This window comes from Erpetoichthys calabaricus, chromosome 5, assembly GCF_900747795.2.
Source record: "Erpetoichthys calabaricus chromosome 5, fErpCal1.3, whole genome shotgun sequence".
NCBI lineage: Eukaryota > Metazoa > Chordata > Cladistia > Polypteriformes > Polypteridae > Erpetoichthys > Erpetoichthys calabaricus.
This window is the reverse complement of record NC_041398.2, coordinates 35,432,964-35,458,489: the sequence shown is the minus strand read 5'-3', so window position 1 is coordinate 35,458,489 and position 25,526 is coordinate 35,432,964. Positions and strand designations below refer to the sequence as shown.

At 38.5% G+C, this 25,526-nt stretch overlaps 1 protein-coding gene across 1 annotated transcript in view; it reads left to right on the top strand.

Annotated features, from left to right (window-relative positions):
- Positions 1-25,526, top strand: part of shtn2 (shootin 2) — a 109,350-nt gene that overhangs the window by 64,951 nt on the left and 18,873 nt on the right. The window contains exons 9-12 of the mRNA XM_028801444.2: positions 11,747-11,893; positions 18,612-18,765; positions 22,589-22,730; positions 23,746-23,810. Coding sequence (XP_028657277.2) covers positions 11,747-11,893; positions 18,612-18,765; positions 22,589-22,730; positions 23,746-23,810 — 508 coding nt within the window. The remainder of the gene's footprint in view (positions 1-11,746; positions 11,894-18,611; positions 18,766-22,588; positions 22,731-23,745; positions 23,811-25,526) is intronic.

Genomic DNA, 25,526 nt, shown 5'->3' with positions numbered 1-25,526 from the left:
TTTATGTCTTTTTTGGGTAGTCCTGAGAGGAGTGCGTTACAGTAATCTAGTTGACTGAAAACAAAAGTGTGAACTAATTTCTCAGCATCTTTCAATGATATAAGAGGTCTAACTTTTGCTATATTTCTTAAGTGAAAAAAATGCTGTCCTAGTGATCTGATTAATATGCGATTTAAAATTTAGGTCACAGTCAACAGTTACCCCTAAATTATTTACCTCCGTCTTGACTTTTAATCCTAATGCATCAAGTTTATTTCTAATAACCTCATTATATCCATTATTGCCAATCAATAAAATTTCAATTTTCTCTTTATTTAGCTTGAGAAAATTACTACTCATCCACTCAGAAATACAAGTGAGACATTGTGTTAGTGAAGCAACAGAGTCGGGATCATCAGGTGCTATTGATAAATACAGCTGTGTGTCATCAGCATAGCTGTGGTAGCTCACGTTGTGCCCCGAGATAATCTGACCTAACAGAAGCATGTAGATCAAAAAGAGCAGCGGACCCAGGATAGAGCTTTGTGGAACACCATATAGAATATCATGTGTCTTTAAACTTTAAAGTTTAAAGTTTAAAGTATAATTACTACAACTAACAAAGAATTTTCTACCTGCCAGGTAGGATTTAAACCAATTTAAGACACTGCCAGAGAGGCCCACCCACTGACTAAGGCGATTTCTAACACACCTCCATCCCTACAAGTCTGCTTCCCAAAATGAAAATATATTTTTATATGTATATACTAGGGGGCTCTGCCCCCTGCTCGTTTCGCTCGCCAACCCCCGTGCGAGCCTTATGCGCTCGTCTTTTCCCAGATCTGCAGCTTGTGACAAATCGTGCTGTGCTTTTGGATAAACACAAATATCAACTCTGTCTTTGATATCTCTGTCTTTCGAAACTGTTATTGCTGACAATTCGTCACATGTTGGTTTATTATATATGCAAGCGTGATCTTTCAGATTCATATAGAAATCCAAGAAAACTTCTTTGTCTGTGTTTTCAAATAAATTTCATGTAAAATGCAATACTTTTGGACGGATGGATTTGTATCCATTACTGGCTGTAGAATTTCTAATATGTCTGATCGTTTAACTCTTTCGATTCTATGTTGCATTGCTTCTCATAAATATAAACCTGACCGAATTGTGGTTTCTTTGAAATTAAACTTGTAGTAGCTTTAATTGTTGTGGGACCACAGATTCTCAGAGTGTATGGTCCTGAATCGTGTAAATCTACATTTTGAGCATTGATTGATGCGAACGCGAATATATTATTGTAGATTCGGATATTTTGCCATTAGTGTTTGTGCGATTTCACTTTCACCAAATAACAAATCTTTTATTTCTCACGGATACGCCTCTTCATTGAGAAGAAACACTACTTTTCCCTGATGGCAACATGAATTAGACGATCTACAGATCTACTTCTGTCATATCATCTTTGTCCATATATTCAATTTCTTTTCGCTGTTCCATTATTTCACCGAGTAATAATTTCCATTTGTTTGCGCTGATGCGATCTTTACTATCAGTTTTTTGAGACTTTTGTATTTTAGTACTTTCATAATCTCTAACTTGCTCTGCATGTGTATTGTGCCAATGTTTTTGAACCTCTTAGCGACGTTCCACTTTGTCTGCTACTCTTTGTCTTTACTTCTTCTACTGTTTGTCTTTTATTTCTGCCCCTGCTTGGACCCGTTAGGTTTTCAATTCATCTCTTGGCACAAAGTCTCCTCTCACGGGACTTGAAATTATCTTTCTGAAAATGTCTCATCCTGTCTGTCTGAAAAAGTCTCGTCTCGTCCCAAGATTTTTTTATATAATAGAGATATATATATATTTCAGTGCATATTTTTTAAATAATTAGAATGACCCAAGTAACAATTAACTGTGATTTTGATCATATGACTGCTGCAGGTATTCAGTTCCAACATTCGTCAGATGAGTTCAGTACCTTTGTATATTTGTATTTTAATCCAGCAATATCACACGTTGACTTTAGTGTAGATTTACTGTGCATCAGTTGCACTGCTCTAGTAATCTTGCTAGCTTTATACTCTCATAGACTAAGATATTAAAGAGTCATTCTTGATTTTTTCATGCCTATATTTATTTCCATCCATCCATCCATTTTCCAACCTGCTGAATCCGAACACAGGGTCACGGGGGTCTGCTGGAGTCAATCCCAGCCAACACAGGGCACAAGGCAGGAACCAATCCCGGGCAGGGTGCCAACCCACCGCAGCTATATTTATTTCTTTTTTGTTTATTTTGTTTTATTTTATAACCTGCTGCTATGAATGTTACATTCAAGATGAGAGGAACTGTCCTATGGTAAGCAACCTCTGAGAAGTATTTAGGGATTTATGTTGACATATACAGTACTGTGCAAAAGTTTTAGGCAGGTGTGAAAAAATGCTGTGAACAAAGAATGCTTTCAGAAATATAAATAATGATTGTTTATTGTTATCAATTTACAAAATGCAAAGTGAGCGAACAAAAGAAAAATCTAAATCAAATCAATATTTGGTGTTACTACCTTTTGCCTTCAAACCAGCATCAATTCTTATAGGTACACTTGCACAAAGTCAGAGATTTTGTAGGATTCTAGTCAGGTGTTTGATCAACCAATTCTACCAAACATGTGCTAATGATCATCAATGTCACACGTAGGCTGAAACACAGTCATTAACTGAAACAGAAACAGCTGTGTAGGAGGCTTAAAACTGGGTGAGGAACAGCCAAACTCTGCTACCAAGGTGAGGTTGTGGAAGACAGTGTCATGTCATGGCAAGATTGAACACAGCAACAAGACACAAGGTAGTTATACTGCATCAGCAAGGTCTCTCCCAGACAAAGATTTCAAAGCAGACTGGGACTTCAAGATGTGCTGTTCAAGCTCTTTTGAAAAAGCACAAAGAAACGGACAACATTGAGGATCGTAGGCACAGTGGTTGGCCAAGGAAACTTAGTGCAGCAGATGAAAGACACATCAAGCTTATTACCCTTCGAAATCGGAAGATGTCCAGCAATGCCATCAGCTCAGAACTGGCAGAAACCAGTGGGACCCAGGTACACACATCTACTGTCCGGAGAAGTCTGGCCAGAAGTGGTCTTCATGGAAGAGTTGCAGCCAAAAAGCCATACCTCCGACGTGGAAACAAGGCCAAGCGACTCCAGTATGCACGAAAACGTAGGAACTGGAGTGCAGAAAAATGGCAGCAGGTGCTCTGGACTGATGAGTCAAAATTTGAAGTATTTGGCTGTAGCAGAAGGCAGAAGGCAGTGCTGGAGAGCAGTACAATAATGAGTGTCTGCAGGCAACAGTGAAGCATGGTGGAGGTTCCTTGAACATATGGGACTGCATTTCTGCAAATGGAGTTGGAGATTTGGTCAGGATTAATGGTGTTCTCAATGCTGAGAAATACAGACAGACACTTATCCATCATGCAATACCATCAGGGAGGCATATGATTGGCCCCAAATTTATTCTGCAGCAGGACAACGACCCCAAACGTACAGCCAAAGTCATTAAGAACTATCTTCAGCGTAAAGAAGAACAAGAAGTCCTGGAAGTGATGGTATGGCCCCCTCAGAGCTCTGATCTCAACATCATCGAGTGTGTCTGGGATTACATGAAGAGACAGAAGGATGTGAGGAAGCTTACATCCACAGAAGATCTGTGGTTAGTTCTCCAAGATGTCTGGAACAACCTACCAGCCGAGTTCCTTCAAAAACTGTGTGCAAGTGTACCTAGAAGAATTGATGCTGTTTTGAAGGCAAAGGGTGGTCACACCAAATATTGATTTGATTTAGATTTCTCTTTTGTTCATTCATTGCATTTTGTTGATTGATGAAAATAAATGATTAACACTTCCATTTTTGAAAGCATTCTTTGTTTACAGCATTTTTTCACACCTGCCTAAAACTTTTGCACATTACTGCAATTTTCATCATCTAAGCAATGTGCAGAAGCTCTTATGGCACATAAAATGTTGGGTCATATCATAAAAACTGTTGAATATAAATCGAGGGATGTTATGATTAGACTATGTAATACACTAGTGACAGTACATCTGGAGTATTATGTGCATTTCTGGTCACCACTCTACAGGAAAGTTACTGCAGCACTCAAAGCTGTGCAGAGGTGAGCAACCAAGAGCATTCCAGGACATGTCGTACTCTGACAAACTCAGAAAATTAGACCTGTTTAGTCTCAAGCAGAGGAGACTCTTTCAACTTAATGATGAATCACATACTCGAGGACACCAGTGAAAAATAAAGGGAACTGCATTTATGGCTGAAGCCAGGAAGCACTTCTTTACGCAAAGAGTTGTGGGAATCAGCAACAAACTACAGAGACTTGTGGTTGAAGAACAAACCTTGACAACCTTTTAGAAGAATCTGGATGAGATATTGAGACAGCTTAGCTGTTAGCTGAACAAACAAGTTTGATGAACTGAATAGTCTCCTCTCATTTGTTAAATTTCTTACATTGCTATGTCTTTATGTTCAGTGTTTTATCTTGGGTGTTGTGCATGTGTGCTTATGGGAGCTGTCTTATTTGTGATTGATCGATAAAAATGTTTGTAGCTGTACAGAGTCACTCAGGTAAACCTTAGTACCGGCTGCACATTGGATGTTGTGAGTCTGGCCACACCATTTATTTGGCTTTAGCAAAGGATAATCTCAGTTCGAGTGAAATAGTGACTTGAGAGGAAAGTAGGCAGCCAAACCATGATCACGTTATTTCACAATTTGTTATCACTGCTTTTCTCAATTGTATTGAATGCAAAGTGTTTATGGGATATTGTGTTTTTGCTTAATGTAAAGCATGCTAATCCCAATACAAATTATCATTGTTAAGTTACAGTATGTAGCATGTGCTATCTACACAGCTAATATAATTAAATTATTAGATTGTTTTTGATATTCTATTATACAAATAAACATCTGCATTTGGTTATGTAATGCACTTATTATTTGATGTGCTTGTACAGTAGTTTGGTTCTGGATCCTGGCAGTGATGGGGCTCCCGGTGTCTTGTCAGTCCCAGGATCCTGTGAACTTGGGATCCACCCCTGCCTGTGACATTGTGTTGAGTAGGATGCCATTCTGTTTGCTTTTGTCTGTGGCGTATGCACTCTGAGGTAAAGCAAAAATACTGAGTTGTGTATGTCGTGTCATCGCACTATTATGATTGGTGTTTGTTCATTAATAATTTATAGTGTATCCTGAAGCATTTTGAACAAAGTATATGTTTATTTTTCTTTTTTTCTTTTTACCTGAAGAATTCAATTTGGGCCTCTACTTTTCTCTTATGATTCCTGAAAAAGCAGAATAAATAAGTTTTGCCGTGACAAAATTTTGTTTGGTCATGGGTGCCACCATTTTGAGACATTAGCGTTAAAAGTTGCTGTGGTAATGCTCCAGGATTGCGCATGAGCAACCATATAAAGATCGGTGTGTGCAATTCAAAACCATCCAACACTGGATACACTTAGTGGTAGAGTGCTATCATTATTTTCTCCTGGTTTATAGAACTTTATTTTTAGTCCAAAGAACTATTATTTTTTTATTAGTGTTTTGAAGTTGGTGAAAGATCTTTTTAAATTTGGGTAAATTACATTCACTTGTATTATTAACGTCTTTGAATCTCCTCCTGATACTTTCCCAACTCTTTCAGAGTCTGTACATACACCTTGTACTATCTTACCATACCATACCATTTTATAAGCCTGATTAATCCTGTGCAGTGTCATAGGGGGCTATCCCAGCAAGCATATGGCTCACATCAGGAACAAACCATGGGCAGGGTGCCAGTCCATCACAGGAGAACACAATCGCACACACACACACCCATTAGGGCCAATTTAGCAACGCCAATCCACATAACCTGCATCTCTTTGGATTGTGGGAGGAAACCCATGCAGACGTATGGAGGAAATGCAGCGAGGATCTGGAATGTGAATACTGATTTAAACAAAAGGTTATGCCCACTAAATTTGTTCTGCTGTAGACTCTAATAATAATAATAATAATAATAATAATAATAATAATAATAATAATACATTTTATTTTTATAGTGCCTTTCCCATGATCAATGTGTTTCATGGAAATTCAGAAAGAAAAACAAAGCACATACAACATTGGATACAAATAATAGATAGATAGATAGATAGATAGATAGATAGATAGATAGATAGATAGATAGATAGATAGATAGATACTTTACTAATCCCAAGGGGAAATTCCCATACTCCAGCAGCAGCATACTGATAAAGAACAATATTAAATTAAAGAGTGATAACAATGCAGGTATACAGACAGACAATAACTTTCAATAATGTTAACGTTTACCCCCCCAGGTGGAATTGAAGAGTCGCATAGTGTGGGGGAGGAACGTTCTCCTCAGTCTGTCAGTGGAGCAGGACAGTGACAGCAGTCTGTCGCTGAAGCTGCTCCTCTGTCTGGAGATGATACTGTTTAGTGGATGCAGTGGATTCTCCATTATTAATAGGAGCCTGCTGAGCGCCCGTCGCTGCGCCATAGATGTCAAACTGTCCAGCTCCGTACCAACAATAGAGCCTGCCTTCCTCACCAGTTTATCCAGGCGTGAGGCGTCCTTCTTCTTTATGCTGCCTCCCCAGCACACCACCGTGTAGAAGAGGGTGCTCACCACAACCATCTGATAGAACATCTGCAACATCTTATTGCAGATGTTGAAGGATACCAGCATCCTCATGAAACACTACATAAATACATGAAATACATGATGTATCTTAAACGGTTACTTTGTGATCATTTTAAACCTACATGTATACATCTCTACATGCTAAACAATACCTGGCTAAAAGATTTATGTCTATAGCAAGGCTTAAAACCCACTTTGTTAACTTCTCGGCTAGTAAGGCACAGCATCTAATTTTAGAAGAGGATGTGGCACTGCCCAGCAGATCATCGGCTGTTCTTTACCCGCTCTGGATGAACCGCACAGCTCTCGCTGCCTCAGGAAAGCAGAAAACATCTTAAAAGACTCCACACACCCCGCTTATTGAAATGTTCCAACAGTTGCCATCAGGCAAAAAAATATATGAGCATCAAAACAAAGACTAATGGACTGAATAACAGTTTCTACCCCGTTGCTATCAGGGCACTGAATGTCACCTAATCAGCTCCAATGCAGCAGTGCAATAGATGACATCTTGTACAATAGTGTTCATGTGCAATTAAGGTCTTATGTTGAATCTTTGTGTTCTACCTTGTTTCTTCTTATCCTTTCTTATCTTTTTGTAATTATATTTATTTATATTTTGACAATAAAGATACTCTGATTCTGATTCACTCGAACAAGTGTTTGTCTACCTTTGATATGACAGTATCACATGTGGGTTTAGTTTGGACAATACAGGTTAGAAGTCAAGTCTGCTGGAATGTCTCATTTTACTGAGTCACTGGGATTAATTATCACATTCTGAAATCAATTTGTACCGATTTGTCTAGACTTGTACTGTTTTTGAACTGGTCTCATTTTTTAAATTAATCTGCTATATAAAGTTTAAATATATTCATACATTGTTGTGCCACCCTGACATTGCACTGTTAATTTAAGTAATAATTAGCTGTGATATCCGTCTAAGTCGAGTTGAAATGTAAGTAATCAATGTAGATCTCAGTGTTAATGTTTGCAGTGAACCATGCATTGCATATGTCTTTCATATATGCCATTTGGCATGGGATTCATAAAAGAAGTGCTAATGTTTGTGATGCACCATCTATCCATCCATCCATCCATTGTCCAACCCGCTGAATCCAAACACAGGGTCACGGGGGTCTGCTGGAGCCAATCCCAGCCAACACAGGGCACAAGGCAGGAAACAATCCTGGGCAGGGTGCCAACCCACCGCAGGACACACACAAACACACCCACACACCAAGCACACACTAGGGCCAATTTAGAATCGCCAATCTACCTAACCTGCATGTCTTTGGACTGTGGGAGGAAACCGGAGCGCCCGGAGGAAACCCACGCAGACACGGGGAGAACATGCAAACTCCACGCAGGGAGGACCCGGGAATCGAACCCAGGTCCCCAGATCTCCCAACTGCGAGGCAGCAGCGCTACCCACTGCGCCACCGTGCCGCCCTGCACCATCTATTGGAATGATAATGTTAAAACTGTTTGTGAGCCACCATCGTTTGGAATCACAAAGACATAGCAACGGACAGACACACAGATAGACACACAGACAAGGTGGATAGTCATTGATAATCTGTGTCTGGAGGAGCTGCTAGACATATGTTATGTAGTACATGAAATGCAGAGTACAAGCTAGACATCTTTTCTAGACATTGTTAGCAATGGAATCACATACACAACTGCTTCATCATATATACAAATTTCACTGTTCTGTACATGTGGAAAGACTACTCCTACTCTTATTACTTCTTACAATATTTCTTTGGCAGAAAACATTTTTGCCGGGGTCAGTGGTTTGACTTTTCTGAGGTTATTTGCTGCCCTCTGCTGGTGAAGAGTAGGATTAACCTGTCGCTTTGCCAATACTGTCCTTCAAAATCTGTAACTTGAAGGAATCAGGAAGAAATTCTTTTTTGGACCTGCTGGATTAGCCATGCACAGGAAATCCTCAGTGTGTGTTTCACTTTGTGCTATGAATTACTGGCAACTAAATAGAAATTTGGTGGTTTAACACACATTGTTTAGCACTAATGCAGATGGCACCTGTTTTTGTCAATCACACCCTTAAGAGGCAATATTTATTTTTTAACAAGACATCCCTAAATTAAACAACATTTATTGCCTAGAACAGTATTGAAAGTTTTAGAGATTTTTATTTACCTTGAATAATTGGGCTTCCATTTCCTCCCACAGTCCAAAGACATGCAGATTAGGTGCATTGGCGATCCTAAATTGTCCCTAGTGTGTGTTGTGTGTTGTGTGTGTGTGTCCTGCGGTGGGCTGGCAACCTGCCCAGGTATTTGTTCCTGCTTTGTGCCCTGTGTTGGCTGGGATTGGCTCCAGTAGACCCCCATGACCCTGTGTTAGGATATAGCGGATTGGATAATGGATGGATGGATGGGCTTCCAATATAATTTCCTATCAACACGATTCTTATGCAAGTTTCAGTCCTTGCCAAAAGAAGCCTGGTCAGCTTTCCTAAGCATCCTCCAATGTCTACTGTAAAAAGTATTGTAGCTGAGATAAAGATAAAAGTAGCATCTCCAAACTATAGAAAAAGAGTGTGCCTCTAGATAATTTGACATATCCATATGAACAAGAATAAGATTTTTGGATTATGAATGGAAGTCATCCCTTGAGAAAATACACACTTATTGAGTTTATAAAAAACATAGACACCCGTCTTACAAAACTCAAACTGCAAAATGGGCCCAAGCCAAGACAGTAATTGTGGTCAGGTGCCCACTTCAAGACCTGCATGTTTTGGGACTATCACCCGCTCAGACCTTATTGGAAAAAAATTAAATAACAGCACATCTTCACTTAGCAGACTGTCTGGGATTCATAACAGTCCTCAATCCCCTATCAGCTCTGTTTGGAGTAAACCATAAAAGAGCATCACTGCTAGGGAACAAACTGTTGTGATATCTTAAATTTCTGTTACACATATTGGGAACAGAATGTCACACAAATAACAAAAAACGTGAGGAAATGTTCAAAAGTTCTACAGAGCTTCTATAGAGTGTCATTGGTTAATTGAATTTACTTGGACCACTGCTAACCTTTGGGACATCTGAGCATCTTTGAGGGAATACTTCATATTTCTCGTTCTCTGCTCCATGGACAGTTAAGATAGGACATATCTGACCTGATTTGATCAACTTTATTTTTAATCTGTTATATATTTAAAGGAAAGCATGATAGATGACCTTGTTATAGGGCAAAGATGAGAGAACAATTTTAAACAGTGGTCCTTGAAAGGCATACTGTGCAAGCACTTTAGGCACTTGTGAAAAATTGCTATAAAACAGGTATATTTTCAGAAATAATGTTGTGAATAATTGTTATTAATCAATAAATTTAGTTTGTTCAGTAAACACACACACAAAAACAAACAAATTAAATCAACATTTGGGGTGTCCTCCATTTACCTTAAAAACAGCAGGTCGGCTGTCATGGAGTTTCTGAAGGTACTCACGTGGTCAGTTCCACTGCAGACTTTATCTATCTTATTTGCTTCAGTCTTTGCATGTAATCCAAGACTGGTGAGATGTTGTTGAGATCAGGGCTCTGTGGGGAGCCATACCATCTGTTGAAGGATTCTCTATCCGCCTTTTCATTGCAGATATTTTGTTTATAATTTTGGATGAATGTTTGGGGTGCTGCAGAGTGGAGCTGCGGCCATTCAGATGCCTCTCTGACGGCTCTGCATGATGGTTAAGAGTCTGTCTGTACTTCTCAGGATGAAATCACCAACTCCATTTGTGGAAATACAGTCCAGACCTGCAGAGAATCTCTATTGTGCTTCAGTATTGCCTGCATCCATTCATGTACTATTCTCTAGCCTTTTGGAGGCCAAGATGCCTTCTGCTTGACTCATCTGTCCAGGACAGCTACTGCCATTTTTCTGCACCCAAGTCCTTGTGTTTTCCTGTGTAGGTGCGTCATTTGGCTTTATTTCCATCCTTTACACTTCCATGAAATCGACTTCTAATAAGACTTCTCCAGACTGTAGATCCCAGTGGTTTCTCCCAATAGTGTTGGACATCTTCCAGTTTTGAAGGGAAGTCAGCTTAATAAACTTTTCATTTGCTGAACTTAGCTTTCGTGGCCAAACATTTCTCTTCGAGTCCTCAACCATGTCCATTTGTTTGTGCTTCTGCAGAAGAGCTTGGACAGCACATCTGGAAACAACTGTCTGTATGTATGAAGTGTATGCTTGGGACAGACCTTGACAATGGCAGCTGACCACAATGTATTTTGTCTCTATGCTGACTCTGTCTTGGTGAAATATTTGCAGGTTGAGCTTCCATATCTACCACAACCTCACCTATTTAGTCTGAGTGTTCCTTTGGTATGTTTTATTTCCTCTACATGGCAGTTTCTGTTTCAGTTGATCACTTTGGTTCAACCTACACATGATGTCATTGATCACTGGCACCTTCATCGAGCACTGGGCTAGAAGCCTACAAAGATTTCATATCTTTTAACTGGAAAGTAGTGTATTATTATTTCAGTTTCATTCTTTAAGAACATTTAAATATCTTATTGTATTGCATCACGTTTTGCAAAAGTATGTTTGAAACTCTAAGATACACTTTTTTTCTATAAATGCACTAATCCAAATGACATAAATTAAGTTTAAGACAAATATTTTGGTGGACTGTCTAAAATGCTTAAAACTTTTGCACAGTACTGTATGGCAGAAGTGAATGATTTGGTTGGCTGAAGGGCTGCACCTCATAGATGGGCAGTGGTTCAAACAGTTCTCATGCTGATCACGTTTAATTATCTCGATGTGCTACACTTATAAAAGTAGAGGGGAAGAACGTTATAACAATCCTTGGGGTGATGTTTATAAAAATGTTTGTCAGAATTATTCCTCAGAATGTAATGTGAGCCCTTTGCTCTAATCTTCTGAGATCTGCAACATTTTTATTTGCAGTTAAAATGTGAAACCAATTTCTGCATTTCTTACAGTGTTCTGCTGTCTCTAAGTACGTATTGAAATCAGCCAGGTCTAATACCGTTTTTTTCCCACAGATGTTGGTAAAAGAGAAAGAGGCCTCACGTCAGAGCATGATCATTCTCCAGAATGCTGAACCGGGCCAGCAGCTGCTGATGGCCTTAAACCAAGTGGCAGAGTTGAACAAGATGTTGGAGGAACTTAAGCAGGAGGACAAAAATCAGGTAAAAAAAAGTCTGGTGTCTGCTGAAATAGGGTCTGAACCTGCAACCTTTAAGGTTTCAACCACAACTACTTAGCCAGAATGTGACACAGGCATCAAAACACTAGAACTCAGTCTGACACAAGGGTAATTAAATTGAAGTGCAAGGCTTGTCATTTCTTTACTGCTGCACTCAGCATGGCATGGATCACTCAAAGATGATCCCAATTAGTAAAGGCAACCTGCTTCTTTTTATCCAAAAGTATTTTAGCAGAGGTTTCTGCAACGGAGAAGTAGGATATTCAAATAAACTAGAAATATACTAATAACAGTAACCATTAGGTAATGCAGAGGGTTTAAACTCATTCAGACATTCAAAGAGTGATGTTAAAAAAGATGTTCCTTGATAACTGATAAATAAAAAGTGGTGTAGCTGCGTTTTTCCAAAGTTACCAAAGTTCAGCAGCTCTAACTCAAAAAATGGGATTCAACAAAAACCTGATGCGTAGAAATGATTCCACAGACAAAATATCTTCGTTTTTAAAAGTTTAGGTAAAATTCAAAGTAAAACAGTTCACACAAAATAGAAAATTAAAATAGCAAAAAAGGAAAATTCTTATTAAGAAAAGTTCTGTTCAAAGCTTAAATCTTGTTACATCTCAAATCATTACTATTTGCTTAATGTTTCTGAACCATTTCAAAACGTTTCTGAACCATTTCAAGACGGTCAGAACACTGTATGCTTATCCCATTTCTAAGTTGAAAATGGGTCTTTCAAGTCCCTGTTTACTGGGACCTGCTCTAAACACAACAAATAAGCTATTACCACACTGTTTCTCAGTTATAGCAAGAAGGTTCTATCTCTTACTAACTTATAGGGGGAAAAGACCATACCATTGTCTATGACTATGGAAGAAATTATATTCTATTCAAATTAAGCAAACATTAATATGAGTTTAACTCAAAACTTTAACTTTCTAACATTCGCTCTTACAAGTGGTATTGCCATGAAATGGGGGATAGCTCTACTAAAGTCGATATCGGTCACCTCCATGGTCATGTTGATGGACAATTGGGTTACAATAAGCCCAAAGGATTTCCTGAACTTGATTACACTAATTAATGGCCACCGAAAATAGCAGTTTATTAATTCTAAGATTTTTGAGATGCTTGGATGATCAGCTTAAAGTGAATCATGTCCCCTAAAAAGAATATTTTTATTGGATTTAGAAACACATTTTAACTTGTTTGGAACACTCTCTAGTATGGGAGCCTTTTGTTGAGAATTTTTATGTAATCCTTTTAAAACTATGGGACCCTCAAAGGATATGGTTGCTAAAAATGTGTTTCAGTAAAATATTTTCATATTCTAGTGCAGCAGTTCTCAAACTGTAGTAACAAAAAAGGGGGCACGAATGTTGCCATATGTGGCGTAATATCGCTATCTGTAGGGAAATTTAAACTTGTAGCAGTGTATCGGCAGAAAAAAATATAGGAATACATTTTATTAGGGGTTCAAAAAAACATTAGGGTGGCTCCATTAAAACTGTTATGAAAACTCGGGTCGCAAATACTTAAAGGTTGAGAAACGCTGTTCTACTGATTCTTCAGATTCATCATATTGATGAGATAAGGCATGAGACTTTAAATCTCGGTCCCCAGCACTATAGTAAATAAAGAAATTAATCTAGTAAAAACAGAGACAATGTAGCCTCTTTGCAGGTTGTACTGTAAATACATAAGATTATTGAGATCTTCCAAGGCCAGTTCTCTATTACCAACATCATAATCCTCTTTGAATGGAGTATGTTTTTTGAAGGGTATGCAGAAGGTTGGTGTTAAGGAACATGTAAATGGCTGAGGATTTTTTTGTGTAGGGACCAGGGGATGGTATCAAAGTCAGCAACATAAATAGGTAACAACTGGGAGGTCAAACATAATCAGACAACCAAGAATCAAAGGGCAAGATGTTAATCAGAAGTCGACCGCAAAGATCAGAGTCAAAAGGTTAAAAGCAAACCTACCACTAGGGTCTACTTGGAAAAAAAGGTAACTATACTACACACAACAAGACAGCGTTTATCGACAAAGTGATAATGTAGACTGACAACGGTGCATATGTAAAAATGTAACTATCAAAACATCACCAACGCAATCGCGAGTTTATATGATGGAAGTCAACGCCGTCATGTAAACAAATATAACTAAAATGCTACTAAAATTGAACTTTTCCAATCATTTATCAAAAATAAAGTTAGTTAAAACTATTAATTAAATTAAAATACATGTAAAGATGCATCTGTTATTACAGGTAAAGTTGCTCTTTAAAATGTTTTTACAAAATGACCTCAATTCCTAACCTAATGCAATCACGATAAGGAAATTTCTCACATGCAAGATCCAAGCATGGTATTCAAACCCCAGGATCTTTATCCACATTGTGCAATCTTGCTTCCCAGCTGAACAACAAAAACAATGACATTTATTAACCAGATGTAAAAGAAACAGAAGAAAAGAAAAACAAGTTAACTTAGGCAAGAATAAAAATGAATAAATAATAAAAAAATAAATCAGTCGAGCTTACATAACATACAGTAGATATATAATAAGTCCTTAAATATGATATCGCATACTAAGTCTCCAAAGATGAGTGCAATGAAAAAGGTCAAATGGACTGAAAAAAACTGAAAAACAAACAATGATTAAATCAATACTAACAAATCAAAATTCAACCATTGTAATATCAGTAGAAAAGTAATTAATTCAGAGAGTATTTAAGTTTCTTTTATTTAAATAATTTACAAAAAAAAAAGCTGATTTTGTAACAACGTTCTGTTCTTTTCAAGCCAGGCTTACCAATAAGTCAGATGTCATTTCACCAACTCATTTACACCTTTGTTATTAAATGAAGTCCAAGCTGATCGTGGTACGTACATGCTGGAGTTCAGTCACTTAGTCTGCAAAACAAGTGGGGAAGGCAGAGCTGGATCTTTGTTAAATCTGTTTTCTCAAAGTGTGCCATTAAAAGCCTAGAAGAATGGGCAATGCCTGTTTGTCCTACAACCTTGAAGAAGTATCTGGATGGGACATTTGGACAGCTTAGCTATTAGCTAAACTAACAAGCTTGATGGACTGAATGGTCTCCTGTTGTCTGTGAAATTTCTTATGTTCTTTTGATTGATTATGATTTTTTGCCTTGCTCTAAATGTCCCATTTTCATTTGCATATAAATAATTTATTTATGATTATAAATAATCTTAATTATAGTTGAATTTCATAAGGTTAAATGCCATTTTCCATCCTTTTCCTACACCTCAAGTCGACTTTGCAACAAGTCTAAAGGGCCACTGCACAGTAGACTCTGGGGTGAGTGTGGGAAGAGATGAAGGTTTTCATTTGTTCATCTTTGTTTCAAAGTCATTTATCCAGTAAAACAGAATGGAAGTTGAGCTTTTAAATGGATTTATATGTGTCTCTGTAAGCCATAATAGAGCATTTGTATTATGAGGATGAGCAGATCTGTATTGTTTGTCTCAATTTCCAGAGCCAATGTTCATATCAAAGTGATGTGCAGGTCTTTACCTAATCTGATTTGTGCAATAAACAGCCTATCAGCTTCTGAGAGAGCCATCATGTGTTAAAGTTATTCTACCATCAGCTGACTACTTGTGGGTTAATTGTTTCACAATGTGCTTTGACTAACACTTTCCAGTTTACTTTGATTTTGGAACAAAATGGGCACAAATTTCAAAAAAGATATACATAGAAACAGTTTTATGTAAATTAGACATATAGTAAAAATTGAAAGGGAGCAACACATTAATGAAATAAGAAACAGAATTAATTCCTGGGTAGGTGCACCCAAATTCAGCACCATGGAGAGAGCACTGCATACTTCATTTTTCTGTATAGCTGTTCCAGAGGGCCTTTAAGTCTGTTACTCTTCATTCTCTTTTTGGTTACCAAATTTCAGATTCCAGAAAAATCATAAATATTGCCCCTAATACATTTTCTCAGATAACCAAACAAACAAAACAAAACAAAATCACTATTTGGTAAACTGTTATAAAGAAGCTACAAAAGCATTTCATCAGGGTAGAGCTTAAGATATTCTTCCCTACTTCTACTTAAGTGCAAATATCCCACATTAAAATGTAGATTTAAAAACACACTAGAGGCATATTCCAAATCCTCTCATTTTGAGCTGAATAACTGAACACACAATGGGACAAAACTTTAAATAAATCAATTGAACACAAGAATAGAAACATAAAACATTTTGTAGGATCAGCATTGGTATACTATATCAAAGATGTATACTTGTACTTCTTCTTCTCTGTATTAGGTGTGCTCACGTGAAATAAAAAGTATCAAATCATCACCCTACTGTCTGCATGCTGGAAACAACTCAGTTCTCAGAGGACTGATTTTGTTGAAATCTTAAACATTTATTCTTCAAGGAAATCTTTTGGGAAAATACATTCTGTTTTAATTTCAAACATTTCCATTTAAAAAAGCATCGGGGAATTCTCGAAATCTCTTAAAACTAAGAAAAATTCGATTTGACCTGCAATTACTTAATAATTTACTGTTTCAAATTACCTTGTGATATATAATAGCATTCAATAGTTTGGAATCACACAGAAATGTTCTGGGTTTTGACAAAAATTGATTCTTTTCTTATCAAGAATTTAAAAATATAGCCAAGACTTACATTGCAAACAGCTATTACTACTTGAAATGATTGACTTTGAATTTATTATTATTCACATGTGATTGCAAAGCCCCATGCTGCAGCCGTTACTCTAGTGTCCTAACATTAAACTAACCTAACTCATCCTTAGTTTATCAGGTTTAAATACTAATTGGTCTTTAGAGGAGCCTTTGTAATTACATTAGAAATGCTGAAACCCGTTTTTCTACTCAAGAAACCAAGTTGCACCTTACAGTAGCTATATTTGACAAAAAACCATTGTGAGATGTACTGTATGTATAACTAACTGTCCCCCATGGCTCTGTCCACGTAGTAGTGAAACAGGACAGTGAAGAGGGCAACACCCAGCTCTCTACTCCTGATGTCACGCTTCCCCCTCCCCTTGGCCCGCAGCCTCTGTCTTGGATTAGTGCGACTATATCACTCCTGCAAGCGAACTATAATTCTTAGCACGATGAGAGAAGTTGCAAAATCAACTGGAATGTTCAAGCAAATTCTAGAAAAAAATCCCGATCTAAATTCGTGAAGTAGTTTTCACGTTTGCTAGCTAAGTGGAGGTAAGGTACACGCCCCGAGGCTGGTGCATGAGTGACGAGTGCCTCACCCCATTCCCCTCAGCTCACTACATGTCTCTCGGATTCGTGCAAATAAATCGGTACCACAAGTGAGCTATGATACATAGCGCAATAAGAAAAGTCACAAAATCAACTGGAATGTTCAAGCAAATTCTAGAAAAAAACCCGATCTAAATCCATCCATCCATCCTCTTCCGCTTATCCGAGGTCGGGTCGCGGGGGCAGCAGCTTGAGCAGAGATGCCCAGACTTCCCTCTCCCTGGCCACTTCTTCTAGCTCATCCGGGAGAATCCCAAGGCGTTCCCAGGTCAGCCGGGAGACATAGTCCCTCCAGCGTGTCCTGGGTCATCCCCGGGGCCTCCTCCCGGTTAGACGTGCCCGGAACACCTCACCAGGGAGGCGTCCAGGAGGCATCCTGATCAGATGCCCGAGCCACCTCATCTGACTCCTCTCGATGCGGAGGAGCAGCGGCTCTACTCTGAGCCCCTCCCGGATGACTGAGCTTCTCACCCTATCTTTAAGGGAGAGCCCAGACACCCTGCGGAGGAAACTCATTTCAGCCGCTTGTATTCGCGATCTCGTTCTTTCGGTCACTACCCATAGCTCATGACCATAGGTGAGGGTAGGAACATAGATCGACTGGTAAATTGAGAGCTTTGCCTTACGGCTCAGCTCCTTTTTCACCACGACAGACCGATGCAGAGCCCGCATTACTGCAGACGCCGCACCGATCCGCCTGTCGATCTCACGCTCCATTCTTCCCTCACTCGTGAACAAGACCCCAAGATGCTTGAACTCCTCCACTTGAGGCAGGATCTCGCTCCCAACCCTGAGAGGGCACTCCACCCTTTTCCGATCTAAATCCGTTAAGTAGTTTTCTCGTGAAAAGCAGACAGACAGGCAGGCAGACAGACAGACAGAAGTTGGATTTTATATATATAGAGATGAGAAAGATGTGTTATTATCTATTTGCGTCTGAAGTAAACAAACAAAAACTAAAGCTGCACAATCTGTAAAAGCAGTTATGTTAGTCCCTGGATGCGCACCACATGTGTATTTTCTAACTTTTTTGTTTCTGTTCCCTCCAATGTCAGTTTATTCTTTTCAGTACTTTCAGGACTGATTAGGCTAAGGCTACCTGGATTTTTATTTCAGCTGAAAGTATCAGTTCATCTATTTATCCATTCACCTGTTATCTAACCTTCTTATCCAGTTCTGGGTCACAGGGAGCTGGTGCCTGAACAGATCACCTGTTTTAGGAGATCAGTGTTGCGTTCCAGTTAGATTTGGCTTACCTGATTCCAGTCTTCACTGCTGCCATCTGGCATCCTTTTGTCATTTTTATCCAGCGCTTTTCAAAAAGGTTTATGCATACACTGGACTAAGATTCAACTCCACTTATTCTGGACTAGTCTGAACTATTCAGCCATGCCATTTGTTGTTATGTGCAGGTAAAACAGATTCAGGATCAGCACGAAGAAAGTGCTCTGAAGAAGGAGCTGAGCAAAGTGAAAATGTCCTGGGAAGTCACCAAAGAGGAGAAGCGGGAAATCGAAAATCAGCTGAGAGAGGCACAGCTGTCTATCACCAATCTTCAAGATAAAGGTTTTAAAAACTTATTGGTGGGGCATGTAATATACTTTAAATACAAAGGTAAAATCTTGGACCATTAAAACACAGATCTCTTCTGGAAGATTTGTTTGAATATCAGAACATCTGAATTCTTTTTATTCAAAGTCCCATTAAATATCCGAGGCTAGCTCAGAGACTTGTTTTCTTTGATTTTATTGTTCTGACTTATATATCTGAAATATCCCATCTTGGGATCCCGCCATTTTTTGGGCCCAAGATTTTGTCCTGCTAGTGATACTCAGAGGATCAGAGGATCAGAGGATGAAACCTAGTCAAGAACAAACAGAACATTTAAAACCAGGGAGTCTACACACTAGAAACCACAGCTAAAATTCTAACCCTAAATGACAGTCTGAAAACAAATCATAGAATTGGTAACTAGAACTTAAAAAAAGATAATAAGTCACAGCACTTGGATGCATGTACATATTTAGGTGTTATCTATGGAGGTCAATCGTCTCCCAAACCCTCAAGTAATCATGGAGCAATGCTAGAGAAATGTCCCACTGGTAAAAGCGAGTAAAATAGTCCATACCAGATGTGTTCAAGTCTAAACATTCAGATCTGTTAGCCTAACCAGTAGCCTATGGTGACAATAGCCCCATAAACAAATATTTTTAATTAGTACCCCTGAAATAAACTGATTAGCCAATATAATCTCAAAATTTTATTCAATCAGAATATAAAAATTATCTTAAAACAGTGACCAATGATTCTTTTTATACTGTACCCATGCCAATGTATTTGTTATGTCTCTCTATTATAAAAAAAAATTCTGCGGTAGGGAATGACTAGGAGACGATATGTGATCTTCACGTTAAGATCACGGAAGACAAATAAAAGACCCACGAGACGAAGGAGAATTGCCACGGAGCGTCTCGTGGGGATATAGAACATGAGATTCTTGCAAGACACACCCTACTTACAAGAAAGCAACAGAGCACGGCCAGGAAAAAAAATCAGTAGTGTAAAGGCACGCAGAACACACAGATCCAGGGGTCTCAGTGCATATGAAGCGCATAAAGGACAATACGTTATAAATGAAACGTCGATGATTGAAAGATCGCATTAGCGCAAACAAAAGGAAATTAATCATCAGGACCAGGTGTAATTGAAAAAACAGCAGGACAAAGCGAGGTCAGAAATAAAAAGGCAAAGAGCAGAAAACAAAGTCTTTTCGCCTTTGCATCATTCAATGCACAAAACGTGGATTTACACAATAATGGACCATACGCTATGAGAATCTGTGGTCCCGCAACAGTTAAAGCAACTACAAGTTTAATTTCAGAGAAAACGCAATTCGGTTAGGTGTATATTTATGATCATGGAGAACCGATCACAATACAAGCAGCAGAGACATGAAGTGGCAAAAAGGACAGCGGTTGTACAGGCTTTAAAATGATCGCCCTGCCCCCCCAACAACACGAGCAGCGTTATATGTCCTGCAAGAAAGAGATTTAACCATGCCTGGGGCCGGAAATAAAAGACAAGTATTGTTTTTACAATGTCACACAAGACAAGGCAGTGAGCCATCATTTAAAACAAGTCCACAGACATCTAACCTAGCAGTTGTTGGATTGCTTTTGGGAGACACGCATCATTTGCTCCCAGCTCTTAAAACAACGACATGCGCCAAGCAGAACAGGCAGCTCGCCAGCAGCAGAAAGACAGCAGATGATCCAACGGCATAGCCTTAGCCTGCGTTCAGCCACCCTCCACCTTCACAACGCAAGCAGCGTTATACGTCTTACAAGAAAAAGATGTAACCATGCACAGGGCCGGAAATAAAGGACAAGTATTGTTTTTACAAAAGTTTTTAAAGTAAAAATGAAAATAATGCATATGTAACAATTCCCATGAAAATAACAATCTCTTTAAATTGTATATCCAATAAACCAAACACGGAGGTGGGCGAGCGAAGCGAGCAGGGGGCAGAGCCCACTAGTCTTCCAAAAGAATGAAAAGAAAGCTAATCATAATGAAGGAGAAATGTCAGATAACCATAAAAAGAGTCGATACTGAGAATCTAAAAATCAAAGTCAAAGCCAGAAAAGGTGACAGTACCACTAATAACGAGATTACTTTTGTTTTATTCACAAACTTGCATGACTAGAAAGTACATGATTCCGACCTTTTATTTCATCAACACCACACACCTCAGAGTTTTGTTATATAGTAACACCATAACAAGTAATGCTCAAAATGGCGGTGTCCAGGAAAACAAAGATTTCTCCAGAAAAAGATGCAAAAAACAAAAACCATTAGAAAATGATGTTTAATCCAAAAACTGATGTCATAATCTGAAATGCCCAAAAATTAGATATCCATAGATATACGGTAATGTAATAACCAGAGTATGCAGAGGACACAATGTCTCCATCCACTCAATGCATGAGCTCCTACTGTTAGATAGATAGATAGATAGATAGATAGATAGATAGATAGATAGATAGATAGATAGATAGATAGATAGATAGATAGATAGATAGATAGATAGATAGATAGATAGATAGATAGATAGATAGATAGATACTTTATTAATCCCAATGGGAAATTGTTATAAATCCGTTTATTTTTGTTATTTCCTCTCATTACAACTAGAACATCGGTGATGATATAAAAGTACTGTAGTGGCACAGCTACTAGGAATGCATCTTGGATATACCGAGCAGTGCAAATGGGACAGCCATGCTGAAGAATTTCATTACATTAAAAGCACTGGGAGCTCCATAAGCATTTAGTTTCAGGGCAAAAAATTGAGGCACATAAACCAGTTGTCAGCCTAGCAAAGGTATTTCTGCTTTGTCTTCATATAAAACCTGTACTGATGAAACATTTCATAAAAGCGATGAATAAGTGGGATGGAGGATTTTGATATATGAGATTCCAAGATTATGGAAGATGTTTTTGTTGGTCTACAAATCAGACATGTCATCAATGAGAAGGCTGGTAAGGCTGGAGAAGACTGCATGGAAGGCATTCTAGGACATTGTTGAGAATTTTCCTGACAGTTATAGAGCATCAAACTACATTCAATCATACAATACCATGAAGTGTAATACGTTGTTTAAGATTTGTATTCTGCATTCACTGACTGACTGACTTCTTACCTGCTAATTTTGGTGTGGCCAGTGATGAACACGATGAAAGGCTTAACAAGGACATTCCAATGAGTGGTATCAGGGCAAATGGAATTCATTAATGTTGGCCAACTATTGTTGGACACTGAAATGAGAAGAATCAGATACTGAGCACAAATAAAAATCAGCTCAATTGAACAAATGCAATGTGTTGGCACCATTAGGTGATTGAACACACTAAATTCAACAAAAGTTAATTTCATGTTTCTCCAAGTTCTTATGTGATACATTCATTCTGAAATCTTATTTCTGTGAAGCTCGTAACTGTATATCATAATACAGTTATACAGTTGCATCTATAGATGATGAATGAAGTATCTTTCTGTAAAGCTAAAAATGTTCATGCACTTCTCAGGTATAGCTTTAACCGCACAGGGCTACATTTTGCATCTGAAATTTTCTAAGCTTTAAGTGATACTTGCAAGCAATATTTTGAAAACTGCATATACTCATACACTCTTTGCATTTGACCCAATGGCATTAACTGTCCAATTCTTCCTTGCTGAAAATTGAACATAAGTAATAACCACACTGAAGTACAGCACTTTCAAAGCCCTGCTGACATGTCATTTAAATAAAAAAATCTAATTGCTTTAACTATATAAATGTAATGAATTATTATTATTATTAAAGTATTTTTGAACTTTTTTCTATAGTTAAGGAGCTGCAGAAACAGAATGATTTGGCTGAGAATGGAACAAACCAATCACAAGAGAGCTCCACCTCTTTTGTTTCACCACCATTGGCTCCACCTCCTCCTCCTCCTCCACTTCCACCTGTCACTACAACCATTGTCAGGTGAGAGTTTGGAGACAAAGGGTGGGTCACACGTTTGAACAAAGATCAGAGCACTTCCTTCAACAACAACAAGATCACTTTTATACTGCAATCAACTTTAGAGCCTAAGACCTCAGAATTAGAAGAAGAGATCAGAAAGAGGGCAGAAAAAGTATGGAAGCATCTTAATGTTGGAGATCAGTCTGCTCCGTAATATACTGCATTTATATACTGCTCCACACCATGGCCTGCATGTCCGTTAGCAAAGATAGACTAAGAAATCAGAGCAGAGGCTTACAGAATGGGTAGATCCCTGAGAACAGATGACAGTCTGACCTAGTTAGAACTGACTTCATAGGTAAAGTTTAGGTCTCAGTCATTCTCCGGAAGATAGTAAGACTGATTCCTAGCCAAGAGAAGCCTGAGTTAAGTGTTAGTTACGCATTAGTCATGAAGGTTTTGACTGGATGTGACAATGATGTAGGTCAGTGGGAAGTGACACCTGATAAAATATACAAGAGAAATGTACTTAACAGGTATGTCCAGTATTTGGATGCCTAGTTGTACCCTTATGAGTTAAAAAGTACATAAGTTGCTTTCATTGCAACCAAGTCATCTGTCATAGGTAACTCCGTTTAACTTTCCAGCTTCTATATAAGAGCATAAAAACATAAAAATGTAAGGAACCAATTACTGAGTAATGTAGCTGAAGAAGAAACCTTGACAAGCTTTAAAAACTCCCTGGGTGAGATATTAAGACATCTTAACTATTACCTAACTAAATGAGCGTCATGGACTGAATGGTCGCCTCTCACCTGTCTAACATATGTTGTTACAGTATGTAGCTCTTGAGGGAACAATTGAGCTCAAACAGGGTTATCATCCAACGAAGGCCTTGGTTGCTAAGAAGTCACAATGCCCAAAGTATTACTAGGGCTTGAAATATAAAGGTGTAATCCAAGAAAACACTATTATCAGATATTACATATGAAATCAACAACATTTTGTAATTACAGTATTTTCCCTCTATTTGCAGCCCTCTTGAAGAGCTGAGAAGACGAAGACAACAGCAAGGACTAATAAAACCAAACCCCACCAACAGTAAGTTCCCTTGTGTTTCAACAAAATTAAACACATATTGCCATATACTCAAGCTGACAAAAGTGTGATAATTCCTGTACATCCTGCAAGCCATACTGTGTTATCAATGAAAAAAATTTAGTCAAGGAGCTGCATTCATGTGACATTTTGTGCCTTAGCAGCACAAATGAATGAAAGACTATGAATATTTAAAGCATGGCACAGTCATCAGCACTCCTGCTTCACAGCTACAAGAGACTGGATTTGAATCCTCACCTGGGGCTTCATGCACAGAATTCACACTAAAACATGGCATACGAACAAAAGTGAAAATGTGCGTACACACAAAAGTTCAGATGCACAAAACCGTGTGTAAGCCAACTTGCATGCACATCCTCTCAATAAATCCCAGTCAGCATGAAATGTAACACATGTGCCTGGTGACCCACCTCAACTCCTCCCAGAATTTTGCATTTTTTAATATACAAATCAATATAAATATCACCTTCCATTCAATGTTTGGTTAAAAGACAATGGTAAAAGCAAGTAAAAAAAAGAATTTCAGTGAATGCGAAGTGTAGGCAAGGAAAAACATACTATTTGTTGGCTTAAGCAGTGGTATAAGCAACAAAAACGTGGTGAAGATGCTCAAAAGTTCAAGTTTAGAAAGTAGTACAATTCCTGAATGAAAAAAGAAGGGGTCAGATATCACAGTTGACGTGTAAATGTGAGTCACAGCCCACCATTTGTTTATTCTGTTTCAGACAAGTATTACAAAAGCTGACCCCCATGGGATGGTCAAGTGGTGATGGTGCTGCTGTGCCAGCACGTCTTTAGACGCATGCTGCACACACACCTCTGCCTTGGAAACCGCTGGGTGACCATCTGGCTGCGTGCAGATGGATGCTGTTCTGAGTCACAAAATGCAATAGTGGATGTTGTAAGAGATGTGGCTAATGAACTAAGGAATATAAGGGCTGTACTCTGTGATACTGACCACAAATTAAATGGATTGGTTAAAAAATAAATGCTGCATCTGATTACCTGTTTTGACATTCAGATAATTACATTCAAATGAATTTGTAACGCTGTCCGATTTGACTGATCATTTGGTGGGTCAGGGTCCGGTTCATCAGGTACAGGCAAGCCACGATTGTGTGCCACATTATACTGTATATGAAGCACGCTACGTGCTTACATATTGCAACATACTTTCTGTGCACTATAGAGAAGCACATTAATAGAGAGGAAATACTTTCTATTTATATAAACAAATTAATTCTCTGAAGGCACCCTTTATAGTGTAGCATCAGTGCCGAGTGCCACAACAGACAGATTCTCTGCTCTTTACTTTGAGGTGACTCACTGTCCTTAAAAGGACTGCTTGCCTTTTGCCGCACTAGTTGGAAAAGCCTGTGCAACTGTACAGAGCTGCCATTTTTATAGGCTGTCCTGCTATAGATGATGTAATGCCAGCTCATTCTTTTGCTGATTTCCATTCCTGGCTGATGTAACTTGTCCAGCATCATTGAAATAGCAATGTGCGTGCAGTTGAATGCTATGATTATATTTGGAAAACCGGACGTTGCTGCAGATTATGCTTTGATGTTTCCCAGTTCAACTACAGTGTAAGGAAATCTTATATATCTGAATGACAAGCAGATAATACCATCCTATACATCTGGCACGGCGTGACTCAGTGATGTTTGTGAAATACCCAATCAGTCAGCAAGTTCA